This window comes from Corythoichthys intestinalis, chromosome 3, assembly GCF_030265065.1.
Source record: "Corythoichthys intestinalis isolate RoL2023-P3 chromosome 3, ASM3026506v1, whole genome shotgun sequence".
Classification (NCBI taxonomy): Eukaryota; Metazoa; Chordata; class Actinopteri; order Syngnathiformes; family Syngnathidae; genus Corythoichthys; species Corythoichthys intestinalis.
In genome coordinates, this window is record NC_080397.1 from 12,979,449 (window position 1) to 12,996,896 (window position 17,448).

Sequence of the window (17,448 nt, forward strand, 5' to 3'; positions counted from 1 at the left end):
GGTGACATACAAAAATCTTTGCTCGAATTAATTAGTCTAATGTTGTTGTTACTTCTGCAGACTGCAAAGCATTGCTGCTGCGCTCTGCCAACTACTGGATGGCAGTAAAAGTGCAACCACTGATTTGTTTGTTTCTCGATACAGACGGATTTTGAATTGAAAGGAGAATTGCGTGATGTATTATCGCGATATATCGCGGAATGGATTTAAAAAAATAATAATAATAAAATAAAATAAAAAAAACACCCCTAATGTTTAACGTTTTGTGATAGCTGTTATATTGACACACATAAACACGCGTGATGTGATCGTAGAATTTTTGTTGTAGTTGCAAAATCCATGTGTAAAATGACTTGAAATGGTTTGCATGTAAGTAGTGTTAAGTAATGAGTTAAGTACTACTGACCTCACGATAAAGGGTGGGCAATTTGCGGTACTTGCATTTGATTGGCTAATAGTTCTGGCATTAATAAAATGTTTGTCTCCACTAAGTTTGGCCATTTTTGGGAAATAGTGTCTTTTATTCTTGTTTTCCTCCACTATTACCCATCAGAAAAAACGAAACCTTGTGTTCCCTCTTCCCGCTAGTATGCGCATAATAAACGTGTTGTCGTCTCCTTTAACTCATTGGCTGCCATTGACGGCGATAGACGTCCAATCCGTTTGACCGGCGAGGGCCGGCAGCAAATGAATGCACGTCCATTCACTGCCAGCCCTCCCAGTTCAAATGAAATTGCCGTATACGAGTGATAAACTAATTTAAATTCACAGCAGAGAGATGAAAAGACCCAATTGATTGGACGTATATCATCATCAATGGCTTTGATCTTAACTCAGAAACGACAAATTAAATTAGTTCTATTGCCATTTTGAAAACAGCTGGGAGCCGGACCTCACAATTGGACTAAAGTGTATGCGGTCCTGAAAGGAACCAGCCTCTCCTGCTATCAACGACAAGAAGACGTTCAGGCCAGCGTCGACCCGGCTTTCACCATCGCCATTAACAAGGTCAGAAAATAGTTGTTCATCCATAAACTTGCAAATTTGAGTTTGCTGATTGTTCAAAAAGCTGGAACTTCATTAAGTAGTAGTAGATGTCTAAAAAAAACTAAAAAAAAAAAAAAAAAAACAGGGGTTTCATTAGACAACACATGACTTCATTTATGGTGCATAAATAAAATAAACAGTTGGAAAAAAATGATAAATTATAAGGTGAGTCAGCACATGTAGTGACTTCCAGACTACTACTACATAAGGAAAGAATTAACCACTAACAAAAGCAATAATACGACGGCGTATTCGGGCCAAACAGAGAAAAAGTAATGGGACTACTGGAATAAACTCATAATATTACGATATTAAAGACAAATATTATGAGAATAAAATCACATGTTGTATTAGTACTAGATTGAAATCGCAATACTTTGAGATAGAAGTCGTAATGTTATGAGAAGAAAGTCATACGTCGTAATGCTACGAGATTAGAGTCGTAAAGTTACACGAAAAAAGTAGTAGTATTACGAGTTTAAAGTTGTATTGTTAGGTAATTTGGCATAATATTATAAGTTTTAAGTCGAAATGTTACGTAACTTTTTCTATCATATGACGACTAAAAGTCTTAAAGTTAAGTAACTTAAAGTACCGTAGTTATAAGAGTGTAAAGTCATAATATTACATATATTATAAATAGTCATAATAATACAATATATTTACGTAATATGCACTGTTGCACAATTTTAGCTAAATTGGCTCCTACATCCTTTTTGCTGGGCTGAACTGCCTCTGTTAAAATCAACAAGATTGAGCGCATCTCATAAAGCTGTTTTTGAACCCCTTTCATAAAAAAGGAAATCCTTAATACTTTGACACATCCACAGTGCTGGCCAAAATTATGTGCACGCATGCAATTCTGTCAGATAATGCTCAATTTCTCCCAGAAAATGATTGCAATTACAAATGCTTTGGTAGTAGTATCTTCGTTTTTTTTGTTTTTTGTTTGTTTGTTTTTTTGTTTTTGTCTGTTTGTTTGTTTTTTTTTTGGCTTGTAATGTAAAAACACAAAAGAGAATTTGGGGGGGGGGGGGGGGTTAAATGCTTATTATTTTACACAAAACTCCAAAAACGGGCCAGACAAAAGTATTGGCACCCTCAGCCTAATACTTGGTAACACAACCTTTAGACAAAATAACTGCGAACAACCGCTTCTGTTATCCATCAATGAGTTTCTTATAATGCTCTGCTGGAAACTTTAAACTATTCTTCTTTGGCCAACTGCTCCAGGTCTCTGAGATTTGAAGGGTGCCTTCTCCAAAATGCCATTATCAGATCTCTCCACTGGTGTTCTATGGGATTCAGGTCTGGAATCATTGCTTGCCAATTTACAAGTCTCCAGTGCTTTCTCTCAAACCATTTACTAGTGCTTTTTGAGGTGTGTTTTGGGTCATTGTCCTGCTGAACGACCCATGATCTCTGAGGGAGACCCAGCTTTCTCACACTGGGTCCTACATTATGCTGCAGAATTTGTTGGTAGTCTTCAGACTTCATAATGCCATGCACATGGTCAAGCAGTCCAGTGCCAAAGGTAGCAAAGCAACCCCAAAATATCAGGGAACCTCCGCTATGTTTGACTGTGGGGACCGTGTTCTTTTCTTTGGAGGCCTCGTTTTTTTCCCCTGTAAACTGTATGTTGATGCCTTTTCCCAAAAAGCTCTACTTTTGTCTCATCTGAACAGAGAACATTATTCCAAAATGTTTTTGGCTTTCTCAGGTAAGTTTTGGCAAACTCCAGCCTGGCTTTATTATGTCTCTGGGTCAGAATTGGGGTCTTCCTGGGTATCCGACCATAGAGCCCTTTTCATTCAGACGCCGACGGGATAGTACGGGTTGACAATGTTGTACCCTTGGACTGCAGGACAGCTTGAACTTGTTTGGATGTTAGTCGAGGTTCTTTATCCACCATACGCACAATCTTTCATTGAAATCTCGTCAATTTTTTTCCCCCGTCCACATCAAGGGACAGTGCCACGGGCTTTACACTTATTGATGACACTGCGCACGGTAGACACAGGAACATTCAGGTCTTTAGAGATGGACTTGTAGCCTTGAGATTGCCCAGACCTCAGACAGTTCTTTTGTCTTCTTTCTTTTCTCCATGCTCAATGTGCTACACACAAGGACACAGGACTTGGGTTGAGTCAACTTTAATTCACTTTAACTGGCTGCAAGTGTAATTTAGTGCCACCCCCTGGTAAGTGCCACAAGTAAGTAACAGGTGCTGTTATTTACACAAATTAGAAAAGCATCACAATTTTTCCAAGGGTGCCAATACGTTTGTCCGGCACATTTTTAGAGTTTTGTGTAAAACGATAATGATTTAATTTTTTGTGTCATTCTCTTTTGTGTTTTTCATTGCAAGCAAAATAAATGACGATATTACTACCAAAGCATTTGTAACTGCAATCATTTTCTGGGAGAAATTGAGCAATATCTGACAGAATTGCAGGGATGCCAATACTTTTGGCCAGCACTGTACATCAAATTATAATTAATATAAGGATTTACATTAAATACTTCATCGTAGCTCACACTGTATTCCTTCATTTTAAAGAAGGTGGTCCAGTGCTATGAAAAGTAAATAGCAGCTAATTTAGCTGCATTAGCCACACTGTATCCATACATATTACGTAATGTAACGTAGCGACTCAAATATCGTAACATTACTTTTTTTCACATAATATTACAATTTTGATCTTTTAATATTATGACGTTATTCTCATAGTTCTTTCTGTGTTTAACCCTAATACTCCGTCGTACAATATAACTCTTTACAATCAATAACTTTTTACTAAAGGCCAGTGTTAAAACATACCACTGCGGTTGATTCTTGCCCCAAACAAGTAAACAGAACAGATGCAGCTCTCTCAAAAAATGTTAACTTTTTAAAGAAACAATCTGGTCCTAACATGATCTCATTTCAACTTTGTTGACCTGCTTAATGAAGCATCCCGACCCGCTCATCATCAGTTATTGTAGATCTGATAAATATTCTAAGCATGTGTGACGCCGATGCCCGCGGGCCGTTTCATTCTTTCCAGTGTGACTCATGCGGACTCTTCTTGTCTCTGACCCTTTATACACAGCTGAACCGGAGTAAAGTCAATCTTTTGTCAACTGTCTGGCTCTTCTAAAAACAGCACTCTAGATTCAGAGGGCAAATGAATGGAACAACACTGCCATCTAGTGGATGTTAAAATACACCTGTTCCAGATTAGAAAAGCAATCGTTGGGATGAAGATTAATGAGAGTCATTTAGTGGAAGTTGATTGTCTTTTTTTCTTTTTCTCCCCCTATGCCTTCAGGAGACCAGGATACGTGTGTCGGAGAAGGACGCGCAGGGCAAAGCTCAGAACGTTTGTATCAGTAACCAGTACGGCGGCGAAGACGTCACACATACGCTGACTACAGACAGTCGGGAGGAGACGCACAGATGGATGGAGGCTTTCTGGCAACACTTTTATGATATGAGTAAGTCAATTTCGTATTTCTGTCGTGCTTTTTCATATTAACCCATAAGCCGCCACTGTTTTATCCTTCCCAGTCAAAATGAATCGAACATTTATCGTCGTCAATGGCTGTCAATGACTTAACCTAGTTTTTTCTTTTTTTGGGAACTTGGAGGAAATATTTGTGCTATTTTCTGTACAAACCACTACTATTTTCCAACAATTTGATGCTATGGTTTATTACCGTATTTTCCAGACTATAAATTACACTTTTTTTTTTCATAGTTTGGCAGGGCCTGCGACTTATACTCAGGTACCATTTATATGTTGATACTTATACTCGAGGCGTGCACTGTACTTCTAGTTGGTGCAGTTGTTCAGAAGTGATACTGAAGATGAAGACTTGAATGGATTTGGTAGTGATTTGGAGTGAAAACGAGAGATTGTTTTGTTATTATCTGAGTAACTGTTAATATGTCAACGATAAACTATTTAGAACTTTGTTCTGTTTCATTACTACTATAATGTTTGTGCTTGGCCTCTGATTAAATAAAATGACCTCCCCAAAATGCAATTTACAGGGATCCCTCGCTACTTCGCGCTTCAAACTTCGCGCCCTCAATCCATCGCAGATTTAAAATAATTAAATAATTAATTAATTAAATTTTTTTTAAAATACAGATGAGCTGTCCCGAGCCGATCGCATAGTCTCACTCTCGCTTTCTCTCCCTGCTCTTTGTTTGTCAGGCACTGCGGCGCTACACTGGAGTTCCTTATTAAAGTTAACGATGTTGACAGATGTTTGTGTTTGATCTTGCCAGACTCATGAGCTTCAAAAGCGCCGCATGCGTCAATCATCGTTTAACTTGTTAAACAGTTGCTGCGGCAACTCATTGTACATAAGTGAGAGCCACTCAATGAAGTGTTGCGAGTGCTGCCTTGGAACGGACAGGCTGTGTGTGGGCATGCGCGGGCGGGGGGATAAGGAACCGCACGCTAGAATGAACGTGTGTGTGTTTGTGGCGACGTTCAAGGCAGCCGGACGTGTTGTGTTAGCGGCAATAAACGTCACATGTTAAAAGTGATCCTGAGCAGTTTGTAATTTCCACATGTCACTCCAAGAGTCACAGCCAAGGAAAGTAACACAACCTTTTAATAAAGCCAAACATTTTTCTACTACGGTACTTTATTCTCGTTTAACAATAATTTGGTGGGACAGTAACATGTTTAAAACTTATCATAATTATTACATTTGAAGGGCTTAAAAACCATTTGTTAATATATACAGTATATAAAACATACATACATTGAACACACACACAAAAAATGGGGCGGGGGGGTCTTATCACGGCGGGTTCTGGTCCCTATTAATTAAGATAATCTTGCGTCGTTACGAAAAAAATGTCAAAAAATGGCTCAGTGGCGCCCCCTTGACCCTTAAAATTTTCAAAAAGGCCTCTCCTCTCAGGTTTTCAACGTAGAGCGATGAAATTTGGGGAGTAGATACCTTATGCCTAACTGCTCAAAAAAGCCTCTTGCACCCATATTCCAAACCCAACAGGAAATCGGGTATTTTGGATCAAATGTGAAATTTTTATCAGTTCACAGTTGGAGTTTACATTTGGAGGCCTGAACATGCACGAAAACTCACCAAAATTTGCACATACACGCAACTTTGCGTAAATTTTGTTAATCTACGAAAAAATTTACCAAAATGGCTCAGTGGCGCCCCCTTGAAATTTTCAAAAAGGCCTCTCCTATTAGGTTTTTTCAACGTAGAATGATGAAATTTGGCGAGTCGATACATTGTGCAAAACTGCTCCAAAAAGTCTCTTGCACCCATATTCCAAACCCAACAGGAAGCCGGAAATTTTGGATCCAATGTGAAATTTTATCGATTTACATTTGAGACCTTGTCGCTGAAGGAAATAGTTGGATCGTCTTCAAAATTGGTCAGACTATTCTGGGGACATATGAGATCTTAAGTTTTCAAAATGGTGAGTTTTCATTCAAGGGTCTGACCTGGGCGTGGTCCCAAAGTCCGCCATTTTTGGGCAAAAGACCAAATTCAAAAAATGATTGAAAACTCAGTGATACAACGTTCAGTCTTTTTCATTTCTAGCATGTATATGAGATATCCCAGCCTGAACACGACTGCATTGAAATATTACCCATTAGGCCTGGCGCCCCCTAGTGGGAACAGGAAATGGCCTTCTTTACGAGACAGGCTCCTCCTCCAAGGGAAAAAAATCTATTGACCTCAAACCTGTTTCAGGGGAGCCTCAAGACATGTGTTCAGGTGCCTGATGAAAAATATTGAGGTTTCGTTGAAGCGGAGAGGTCCAAACCGGAAGTGAAAATGACCGTCAACAATTTGTCTCGCCAAAAACTTTCAACAGTCATAACTCGGCAGATATACAACATATCTGTGCCAAACGTTCCGTGTTTGTTGAGAGTCATACCCTGAAGGGTCTTGTAGGGGTCATTTGCATCAACTCTACAGTGCCAACTAGTGGCGACAGAAAGAAGTTTTAAAAAAGGCCTCTCCTATTGGGTTTTTTCAATGAAGAGCGATGAAATTTGGGGAGTAAATACCTTATGCCTAACTGCTCCAACAGGAAATCGGGTATTTTGGGATCGAATGTGAAATTTTTATCGGTTCACAGTATGAGTTTACATTTGGAGGCTTGAACATGCACGAAAACTCACCAAAATTTGCACATACATGCGGCTTTGCGTAACGTTCGGTAATCTTGCAATGTTACGAAAACATGTAACAAAATGGCACAGTGGCGCCCCCTTGAATTTTTCAAAAAGGCCTCTCCATTTAGGTTTTTTCAACGTAGAGGGATGAAACTCTGAGAGTAGATACCTTATACAAAACTGCTCCAAAAAGTCTCTTGAACGTGCATTCCAAACCCAACAGGAAATCGGATATTTTGGATTGAATGTGAAATTTTTATCGATTTACAGTGTGCACATTTGAGACCTTGGCACCTAGGGAATTTGTTTGATCATCCTCAAAATTGGCGAGACTGTTCATGAGGCATATGAAATCTTAAGTTATCAAAATGGTGTGTTTTCATTCACGGGCCTGACCTGAGCGGGGTGCCAAAGTCGGCCATTTTTTCGGCAAAACACCGAATTCGGAAAATTACTGATAACTCCCTCATACAATGTTGAATCTATTTTAAATCTGGCATGTGTGTAAGGTATACCAGCCTGAGCAGGACTGGATTGAAAATTTACCATTTGTGCCTGGTGCCTCCTAGTGGGAACAGGAAATGCCCTTTTTTACGGGACACACTCCTCCTCCAAAGGGAAAAAAATCAGTCTACCTCAAACCTGCATAAGGGGAGCCTTAAGACATGTGTTCAGATGCCTGATGGAAACTATTGAGGTTTGGTTGCAGCAGAAGGGTCAAACAGGAAAGTGATAATGACTGTCACCATTTTGTCTCGCCACACATTTTGAACAATCATAACTTAGCAGATATACATGATATCTGTTCCAAACTTCCCATGCTTGGTGAGAGTCTTACCCTGAAGAGTTGTATCGACTCTGTAGCGCCAACTAGCGGCAGCAGAATTTGTGGCCATTGCATGGTCAAAAACTCAAAACAATTTCTCATCCCAAAAAAAGAAGCGAGTTTAAAGCAGGTTAGGTTCTCATTAGATGATTAGAGGGGGACTGTCTGCCACCACCCCGACCTGCTATCATCCGAGTTGCGCCAAAGTGCGAGGGCCCGTTCAGTTCTGCTTGCAGGCCTAGTTTACTGTAATTTCCCGAATATAACGCGCACTTTTTTCCCCCCAAAATCAACTTCATGGTGCGCATTATAAACGGGTACATGGATGGAGACAGAAATATATATATATATATATATATATATATATATATATATATGTATATATGTATGTATGTATGTATGTATAATCTGATTTTTTTTTTTTAATTGACACGGCCACGTTGTGTTGAAGAAACATATGCGGCGACCCGTTGCCGACCATTACGGAACGTGACGTCACCATTTTGTTTCGGTAATACTTCACTCTAATCGGCCGAATGATTTCGTCTGTGTTAAATTCTGCTTTTTTTCAATCGACGTTTATTGCAGCTATGCAACTCGGACCATAACAAATGTAAGCACACACACTTCCTGTGTCCGTCAACTATATCGGTTCCTCGGGAAACTCAAACCCAAATAACAATAGTTCCTATTGTTACTGTCGTGTTGACAGCGATGAGCGCTCACGGATTTCCGACTTACGTTCTCACTTTCATTTTGCCGTATCAATCCATGGAAGAAACATTTATTCTTCATGATGAAACGAGCAAGTTATACAGCTGCCTTTAAAAGAAAAGTCACATTTGTTTTGTTTTCTCCTAGATTCTGGTAAGTTGGAGAAGTTGTCAAATCATATTATTACCGTAAATATGGTCAGTTTATGGTAATGTTTTGAACTACCAATGTGCTATGCTTGTGCTGTGTTTCACCAGTCAGTAAAATGACATTTCTGTATCTGTACACGAGCTCCTTTTTCTTGTATTCTTCTATTTGTTGGTGCTAAAATTAGGGTGCGCGTTATAAACGGGTACAATAATTTCCCCTAGATTTTACAAGTAAATTTGGGGTGCGCATTATACACGGATGCGCCTTATATTTGGGAAATTACGGTAATATTTTCGGAAATAAAAATAGAAAAGAGTAGAAAGGAATAGAATAGAATAGAGTAGAATAGAATGGAATGGAATATAATAGAATAGAAATCCTTCATCGTCATTGTACAGAGTACAATGAGATTTAAAGCTAGCCATAACATGCACCACTTGAAACAAAAGCAAAAGTACAATAAGGCTAATATAAAAACAGGTTACAGTGTACACCTATTGGTAATAAAGTGATTAAGCGATTAGCAGCAAGTGGCGATGTAGTAGTAATAGAGCACAACAGTGCATATATGACGATTTACAGTACTCGAACAAGGAAGCAAATGGCTTATATGATAGTGTAAATCACAGTTTGTGAATAGATATTAATGTAACAGTGCAAAAATTCCACAATGTAACTGTACAAATATAGTATATGCAATACCCAGATTGAGGCAGATGTCTGAGACTATATCACTTAGTGACATGCATGTGACAATATTGTGGCATTAGCAGTGCAATGACAGTGACATTCCAATGCAAACTTTAGTTGAGTATGATGACAGCTCTTGGAAAGAAACACTCTCTCAGTCTGTTTGTTTTGGCTGGTATGGCCCTGTAGCACCTGCCAGAGAGCAACAGGTTCAAGAGTTGGAAGCTTGGGTGTATAGTCTTTAACGAAACTCCTTGCCCTTCCCAGGTACCAAGAGGAAGGGGGGCAGCCGATGACATTTTGTGCTGTTTTGATCACCCTATGCCGTGTTCTCCTCTCTGCTTCTGTGCAGCTTGAGTGCCACAGTGACGCATTGTAGGTCAGCAGGCTCTCAATGGCTGACCGGTAGCTCGCGTTAGCTTGTTTTACAGGTGCTATATGGAGTTTGTCACTTTTTTTGACTCGCGACTGCCACCTCAGATAGAAAATAAAAGCATAATTCCAACTAGAATTTGATACATTAGGTAAAAATGAATGAGGGATAACAAGGCACTTTCAGATGGGGACTAAGTCAAACAAAAGGCCTAAAGCGTAACTAGAGTCTGTGTTAAGATCGTGCATGGCACGCAGGTTTGTACGAGCACGAACATAAAAATCAAATCAGCACCTGAAACGTGAAAGCGGGCAAACATAATTCTTTACTGTTGGTAGCATGTCTTGAGGGTTAGACAAGTGTTTTTGCCAAGCGGGTGCTTGGTGAAACAGCGTTGCTGCTGCGTGGATGTGCACAGTTGCAGCTTTTCCCAAAGTGTTCTACCTGAACACTCTCTATTGAAGGGAAGACTTTTTGGGGCAGGACAGTTAAAATGTTAGGTCTCTGTGTACTCATCAGGGCATTGGTGGGGCATGCATGGAGTAGAAAAGTATTCTAAATTAAAACTAAAAACGCCATGTTGCACCTTTAAATATGCCACAATACAAAAAACCCATAATATTCCCAGCAGGTCCTGTTGACTGTGACGCAGACTTGCTAACTATTTCCCCACCTTTTCAAATTCAATCTTAGGAAATATTGCTTCTCAAGGGCGAGAGACACGTTAGCTGATTGCTTCACACATGTTGCCTCCATTTCCCTCACACAGGCCAGTGGAAGCAGTGCTGTGACGACTTGATGAAAATTGAACAGCCGTCACCACGGAAACCGGCCCCCGTCACGCCGAAGCAGGGCTCCCTTTACCACGAAATGGGTAGGACGTTTGCATACAATTTTCTGCATGAAGAAGTGTGTTTGCGATATCTCCAGTTTAACAATCAGCTTGCCTGTTCTACACTTTAAGACTGTGACTCACTCTGTCCTATTTTCTCTGCTCCTCCTCATTCCTTTGTGTCTCCTTTACCTTTTAATTTGAACTCCCTCCATCCTTTACCCACCCGCTCAACTACCTCTATCAACCATTGACACCTCGCCGTCCTTTCTTGTCTTGCCCACCTTTTTCCTGCCTTTGGGCTGTTGCCGTCGGCAGCCCCGCTTGCCGCACCCTCGTGTGAGGGTCTTCTGCTGCAAGACAATGCTGTGTCCGCTGAGATTCGGGCTCTCCTCTCATCCTATTACAACGACAGGTGACGTAGCAGGAGGAGGAGCTTGGAGATTGGTTTTCTATCGCCATCAATGGCAGCCAATGACTGAATAGTTTGAACTTTAAATATATCAACTTAATGTTAGAAGATAGTAATTTGACTACGTTGTCCGATAATGACTTTTTAACCGATATTGTCCAACTCCAAAAATCTGATACCGATATCAAACCAATATCAATATATGCGGTTTTATCATAATATGGCTAATTGTATTGTGAGTCTCACTGGATGCTTTAATAATGATAATGCTCACATAGCAAATCCCAAGCAACTTAGTTTGGAGACATCTAATGGTCAATAAGCATAACTACTATGCTAAGTTGTGACCCGACCTAGCACAAAGGCCCAACACCGATAATAAAAAACTATCGCTATTATCTGATATCATTTTAAAATGCTTTTATCGACCGATATTCTCGGCTACCCGATATATCACACAACTCTAGTAATTTCCTATTGTAAAGTGCGTTGTCGCCAACTCATGGTATGTAGGGTTTCTCCAAAGAGTGACAAAATAACTGACTTTGAAAGTGTGCAGTATTCAAAAAAAGTAAGAAAAAAATTGAGAGTACAACCAAGTGATGAAAATCAGTGAATAGTGTAGTTATGGAACAACAAATCAGCAAAAAGGCCCGATCCATTTATATACAGTATTGAAATAACTCTTTATCAAAAGTGTTTAAGTACAGATACAACAGAATGAAAATTCTAGTCCGAAACCAAGTATTAGATAACCGAGACATAAAAACAACTTTTATTATTTAAAGAACTTCTTAATAAAAAAATTTTAAAAACACACACAATTAAACCAATTATTATTTTTAGATTTTTTTTATTTCAAAACATTTTTTAATACTTAGAATGCCATAACTATTTATTTGTACTGACATTTCAACAATGCATTACATAAGATATAATTAAATACATAAAAATAAAAAGAAATTTATCTTATTCATTTTATTCGAACAAAAGGTAAAACGTACATACGTATATACTGTAATTTTTGGATTATATGCTACTACTTTTTTCCCTCATTTTGAATCCTGCGGTTTATCGTCCAGTGTGGCTTATTTGTTGATTTATTTGGGTTAACAGCGGAGTCATTATTCTGACATTTCACTATCATGGGCATTACTGAATGCTTATGACAGCTGTCATTAAGTGTCATCCGGCAAAATATGGAACTAACTCCATTTATGTCCAGCTCAGATCTTTTACATCCTATCAAAAGTCAGATAATTTGCCAGATGACATTAAATAACATCTGTTATAAGCATCCATTAATGCTCAAGACAGTGTCATGTCATAATTATGACAGTCCTATGACAGTCTTATGGCACCACTGTCAAATAACCAAATACTATAACTAGCAATTCATTAAACAATTGGAACAGTAACTGAAGAAATAATTACCACAGAACATAAATTTTGATTGTTATTTACATGTGTAGCACTGCAATACATGCTAAGATGCATGTTGGATGATAGCAGTGTTGACAGCAGGTGGCAGCAGAGGTTGACTGTCTCCCCAAGGGAGCAATAACAATATTATGTCACCACTGTCAAATAAAGTGTTACTAAATACCATAATTAGCTATTAATGAAACAACTGGAACATGAATTTTGATTATTATTCACATCTGTTCTGCTACAGTGCATGCTAGGAGGCATGCTGGATGACAACAGTGTTGACAGCAGGTGGCAGCAGTGGTTGACTGTCTCCCCAAGGGAGCAATGACAGTCTTCTGGCACCACTGTGAAATAAAGTGTTACTAAATACCACAATTAGCAATTAATGAAACACGTGGAACAGTAACTGAAGAAATAATTACCACAGAACATGAATTTTGATTTTTATTTACATATGCAGCACTGCAATGTATGCTAGGAGGCATGTTGGATGACAACAGTGTTGACAGCAGATGGTAGCAGAGGTTGACTGTCTCCCCAAGGGAGCAGTGATAGCCAAATGGAGCTTCTTGAAACAATGAAGCTTTGCAGCTAATTGGTTCAAAGCTTCATGGCTGTTCGTTGGATCTTATGACAGTCTTATGATGCCGTTGTCAAATAAAGTGTTACCTGTGAATATCTTTTGGCGTGAATATCCTATAATACAGTGAGGACAGCTGCGGCTTGTCGTCCGGTGTGGCATATCTATGAGCAAATGTCGTTTTCGTGTCAAATTTGTGGCGGCTTATAGTCCGAAAAATTACAGTAGTACATTGAGTTATTGGCTCAGTTCAACTAAAAATTGGAAAAACCTAAATGAAAAATAATGATACATTTAAAATAAAAAAATAAAATAATGCATTTAGGTGTGTTTGATGTGTATTTCTTTTTTTTTAAAATTTTTTTTATTTAAGTTGTCACAAAATTTTGGTGGTGTGGCTTATAGTCAGGTGCGGAATTTACAGACAATAATTTTAGAAGAATATTGGAAAATTAAAAAAGAAAAAAATATGTATTTTTTAAAAATATGAATAACAAAAAGGAGGAAATTATTAATAAAGTATTTTTTTTCATATTTTTGTGTATTTAATTTTTATATAATAGTTAAATATATTCTTTAAATTATTTTTCTATACCTTTTTTCATAGTTTTTTTTAATCTTTTTTTTTTTGGATCTTTCGCATTTAATTTTCTATTTTGGTATGTTTTTTCATGAGTACTATTTTTATGAATTTACATATTTGCCTTATGTATATTTGTTCAACGTAAATTCAGCAATCATGGATTACATAAAGTGAAATTATTAATTATTCTTTTCATTCAAATGTTTTTGTTTTGGTTTTTTTCATGTCTTCCTTGTTATAAAATTATTTTACCGCAATGAAAAATACATTTAAAAATTGTGCCCTATGACTGTTAAAAGTATTTGAGGTCATTTTTACCATTATGTTATTAGTATGGCACACGTTTTGATAAACCTTTGTGTTTCCGTATGAATATTTTTTTATACATTTTTGGAAGTTGTTGATAACTGATTGCATCCTGACCTCTCTCCTGCAGTTATTGAGTCCTCAGAGGAGTTCGGCAGCAGCGTTTCGGAGCTGTTGGCTCGGAGAATGCGAGAGTTGGAGCTGCGCAGCCAGCTGGGCGCCTCTCCCACCTGGATGTCCCTCTTCGAGGAGGACGCCGGTCAGCGGCCGTGCCACGATGCCCGTCGCCTCTCCCCGCGGGGCCTCCCGTCCTCAGACGCCAGCCTAACGTCAGACAGCGACCGCAGCGTCAGCCCCTGCTCCCGACACGGCTTCTCGCTGTCCCCGCCCTCCTCCCGCATGAGGCCGCGCACGCTGTCGCTGGACGCCAAGCTCAGCACGCTGCGGGGGAGGGGCTACGGAGGAACCGCCGCCTTCCGGTGCCCCTGCCGACCTCCCTCTTCATCGCCGCTGTCCCAGCGGAGCACGCAGACCACGCTGTCCTCCTCCAGCTCCACATCAACCTCCAGCAGCAGCTCCAGCAACAGCGAGGGTGGCGGGGGACACAGCCCCGAGTCGTCCGAGTGCACCGCCTTCTCGCGACCCTCGCCGGCCAGACGCAGCCTCAGGAACCTCAGGGCCAGACTGGACCCCCGAAACTGGCTCCAAAGTCAGGTGTGACCTCAATCCTGGGAGGTGCTTCCTACCAGACTTCTAACAAACCGCCTGGAAGCACCTGCCTACCTTTCCCCAATTCAAACTGGAAGCTACTTTTTCCATCCTTGCTTCACTCACATTGTGTCATATATGTTCATTCGTTCATTGTTGGGACTAAATCAAATGTTTTTTTTACTCTATAACAAACTCTTTGTATGCTAGCAATACAAGTGAGCATGTGATGGAATGCAGTGTCCAAATTACTGTCAGAGGGCCGTTGCGTATGGTAAAATAATTGGACGGTGGTGCCTTGTGAGACTAGTGACTCGATTTATGAAATTTTTGATTTTTTTCTTTTTAATTGAAATGAGCAAAAGATATGTCAGGGTACGTTGGCTGTGAACTCAACTTTAACTCATTAGCGAGCATTGACGGCGATAGATAAATGTCATTGTTTTTAAATGTCAATCTATCCTCATCTTAATGATTATGAAACATTACAAAATGACCAAGTGGAAACTACCAGTTAGGAATATGACTGCTATGTCGTAGCTATGACGGAGTAATAACAGGGAAGGTCAGAATTTTTTACATTAGGCTTAATCTTCAAGTTAGCGGGGGTTTAAGTAGTCAGTGGAGTTGATTTCAACAAATTCTGTGCACTTAGTTAGTAGTTTCAGGGCTACGAAGTGGCTAAGCTAGCGCGAGTCAATGGGCCCGTCCTAGCATTCCAATAAAAAACAACATATGCACGTATGAAAATCACCGATGACCTATGCAACCAATTGTGTTGGTGATGTTTTCAGAATGAAGTTATTAAAACTTACCATTATTGCATGTCAATAACTGTAGTATAATCGGCAACATTTGTAATCTAGCAGCTCTGTAAGTAACAGGCTACGGAGCGGAGTGACATTTTTTCCACCAGTGTGTTTTTCGTAGCCAGCAGAAAGTATCCACTGCTTGTATTGTTCCTGGTTCTTCATAGGAATTTTGTGGAAACTTTCATTTGCCCATTCCTTCTGTTTCCACAGCCTCTAAATGCACATTTCAACATGTTGACGTTCTTCAGTCAAGACTAAATGGACTAATGCTGCATTCGAGGAAGTGAGAGTTTTCCAACCTCTGACCAGGAAATCATTGGAACGGCCCTCGAACTGGGTGGCCCTAAAAAAAAAGTACCCCGACTTCACGAGTTTCTTCAATCAGACATCACTCGACAAAATGCGCTGCCTGTTGAAAAGCAAACAGTCAATAGTAAAACTAAACAAGGCAGTTTACAGTGTGGTCTATTCACCTTGGCCATCATTTTTCCTCCACTATTTGATCTAAAAATATAGTTGTGCAGAAATAACTGAATTACAGCAGTTTGGTTTGAATTGTTATGGTCGCATGGTGTATTTTGAACAACGATCTGCTATTTTAATTTATTGGACTATGTTAAATCTTTTTTATTGGCATGCTAAGACGAGACCATTGACTCGTGCTAGTTTAGCCACTCTGGATCCTTGAAATCAACAAATAACTAACAAACTGCACAGAATTTGTTGAACTCAACTCCACCGACTAATTAAACCCCCACTACCTCGATGAAGCTTAATGTCAAAAGTTCTGAACTTCCGCTTTAAGGCCAAACAAAGATGAAACAGAAGTACGAGATTGAATTATCAAGAATGAAGATGAAAGTCATACAGTATGTTGTACTACTACGAGAAAAAAAGTTTTTGTTAGATAATTTGCATGGAATGTTGTACAGCTAGTTTAGATACGTTACAGCGAACGGCCTCTGTTAAAATGAACAAATAAATTGGGAGTTACAACAAATTATTGGCATAAATCCTTATATAGATTATAATTTGTTCGTTTAAAAAAAAACAGCCTCACAAGATGCTTTCAATAATAGAGACGAAGGGCCACATAACGTATGTAGTAGCTAATTTAGCCAAATTAGCTGCATCCATTAATATTACGTAAAAAAGGTAGTATCACAACTTTAATCTTGTATTACGTAACATTACGATTTGTTTTTTTAGTTGGGATGTGTTGTGATATTACTACTTTTTTCTCATAATATTAAGACTTAAATCTGTTTTGTTTTTTTTGTTTTTTATAACGTATGACTTTATTTTCGTAACATTACAACTTATTTGCTTCTAATGTTGCAAGTATTACAATGTTTGACTAATCTTGTAATACTCGTGATACCACGTAAAATTGCACATTACGATATTTTCTCATTATACAGTGGGGCGAATAAGTATTTAGTCAACCACCAATTGTGCAAGTTCTCCTACTTGAAAAGATTAGCGAGGCCTGTAAATGTCAACATGGGTAAACCTCAACCATGAGAGACAGAATGTGGGGGGGGGGGGGGGACAGAAAATCACAGTTTGATTTTTAAAGAATATTTCCAAATTAGAGTGGAAAATAAGTATTTGGTCACCTACAAACAAGCAAGATTTCTGGCTGTCAAAGAGGTCTAACTTCTTCTAACGAGGCTCCACTCGTTACCTGTATTAATGGCGCCTGTTTTAACTCATTATAGGTATAAAAGACCTGTCCACAACCTCAGTCAGTCACACTCCAAACTCCACTAGTGCCAAGAATAAAGAGCTGTCGAAGGACACCAGAGACAAAATTGTAGACCTGC

The 17,448-nt window shown here is 39.2% G+C and overlaps 1 protein-coding gene across 6 annotated transcripts in view; it reads left to right on the forward strand.

The window, feature by feature from the left end:
- Positions 1–17,138, forward strand: part of rtkna (rhotekin a) — a 143,320-nt gene extending 126,182 nt beyond the window's left edge. For 3 of the 6 annotated variants that reach the window (XM_057833073.1, XM_057833074.1, XM_057833075.1), the window contains 4 exons: positions 880–1,008; positions 4,359–4,524; positions 10,728–10,832; positions 14,233–17,136. In XM_057833073.1, coding sequence (XP_057689056.1) covers positions 880–1,008; positions 4,359–4,524; positions 10,728–10,832; positions 14,233–14,822 — 990 coding nt within the window. In that variant the 3' untranslated portion in view covers positions 14,823–17,136. Of the gene's footprint in view, positions 1–879; positions 1,009–4,358; positions 4,525–10,727; positions 10,833–11,108; positions 11,206–14,232 lie in introns of all 6 variants that reach the window. The other 3 variants (XM_057833071.1, XM_057833072.1, XM_057833076.1) reach the window with 2 other exon arrangements.
- The last annotated feature ends 310 nt before the right edge of the window (positions 17,139–17,448 follow it).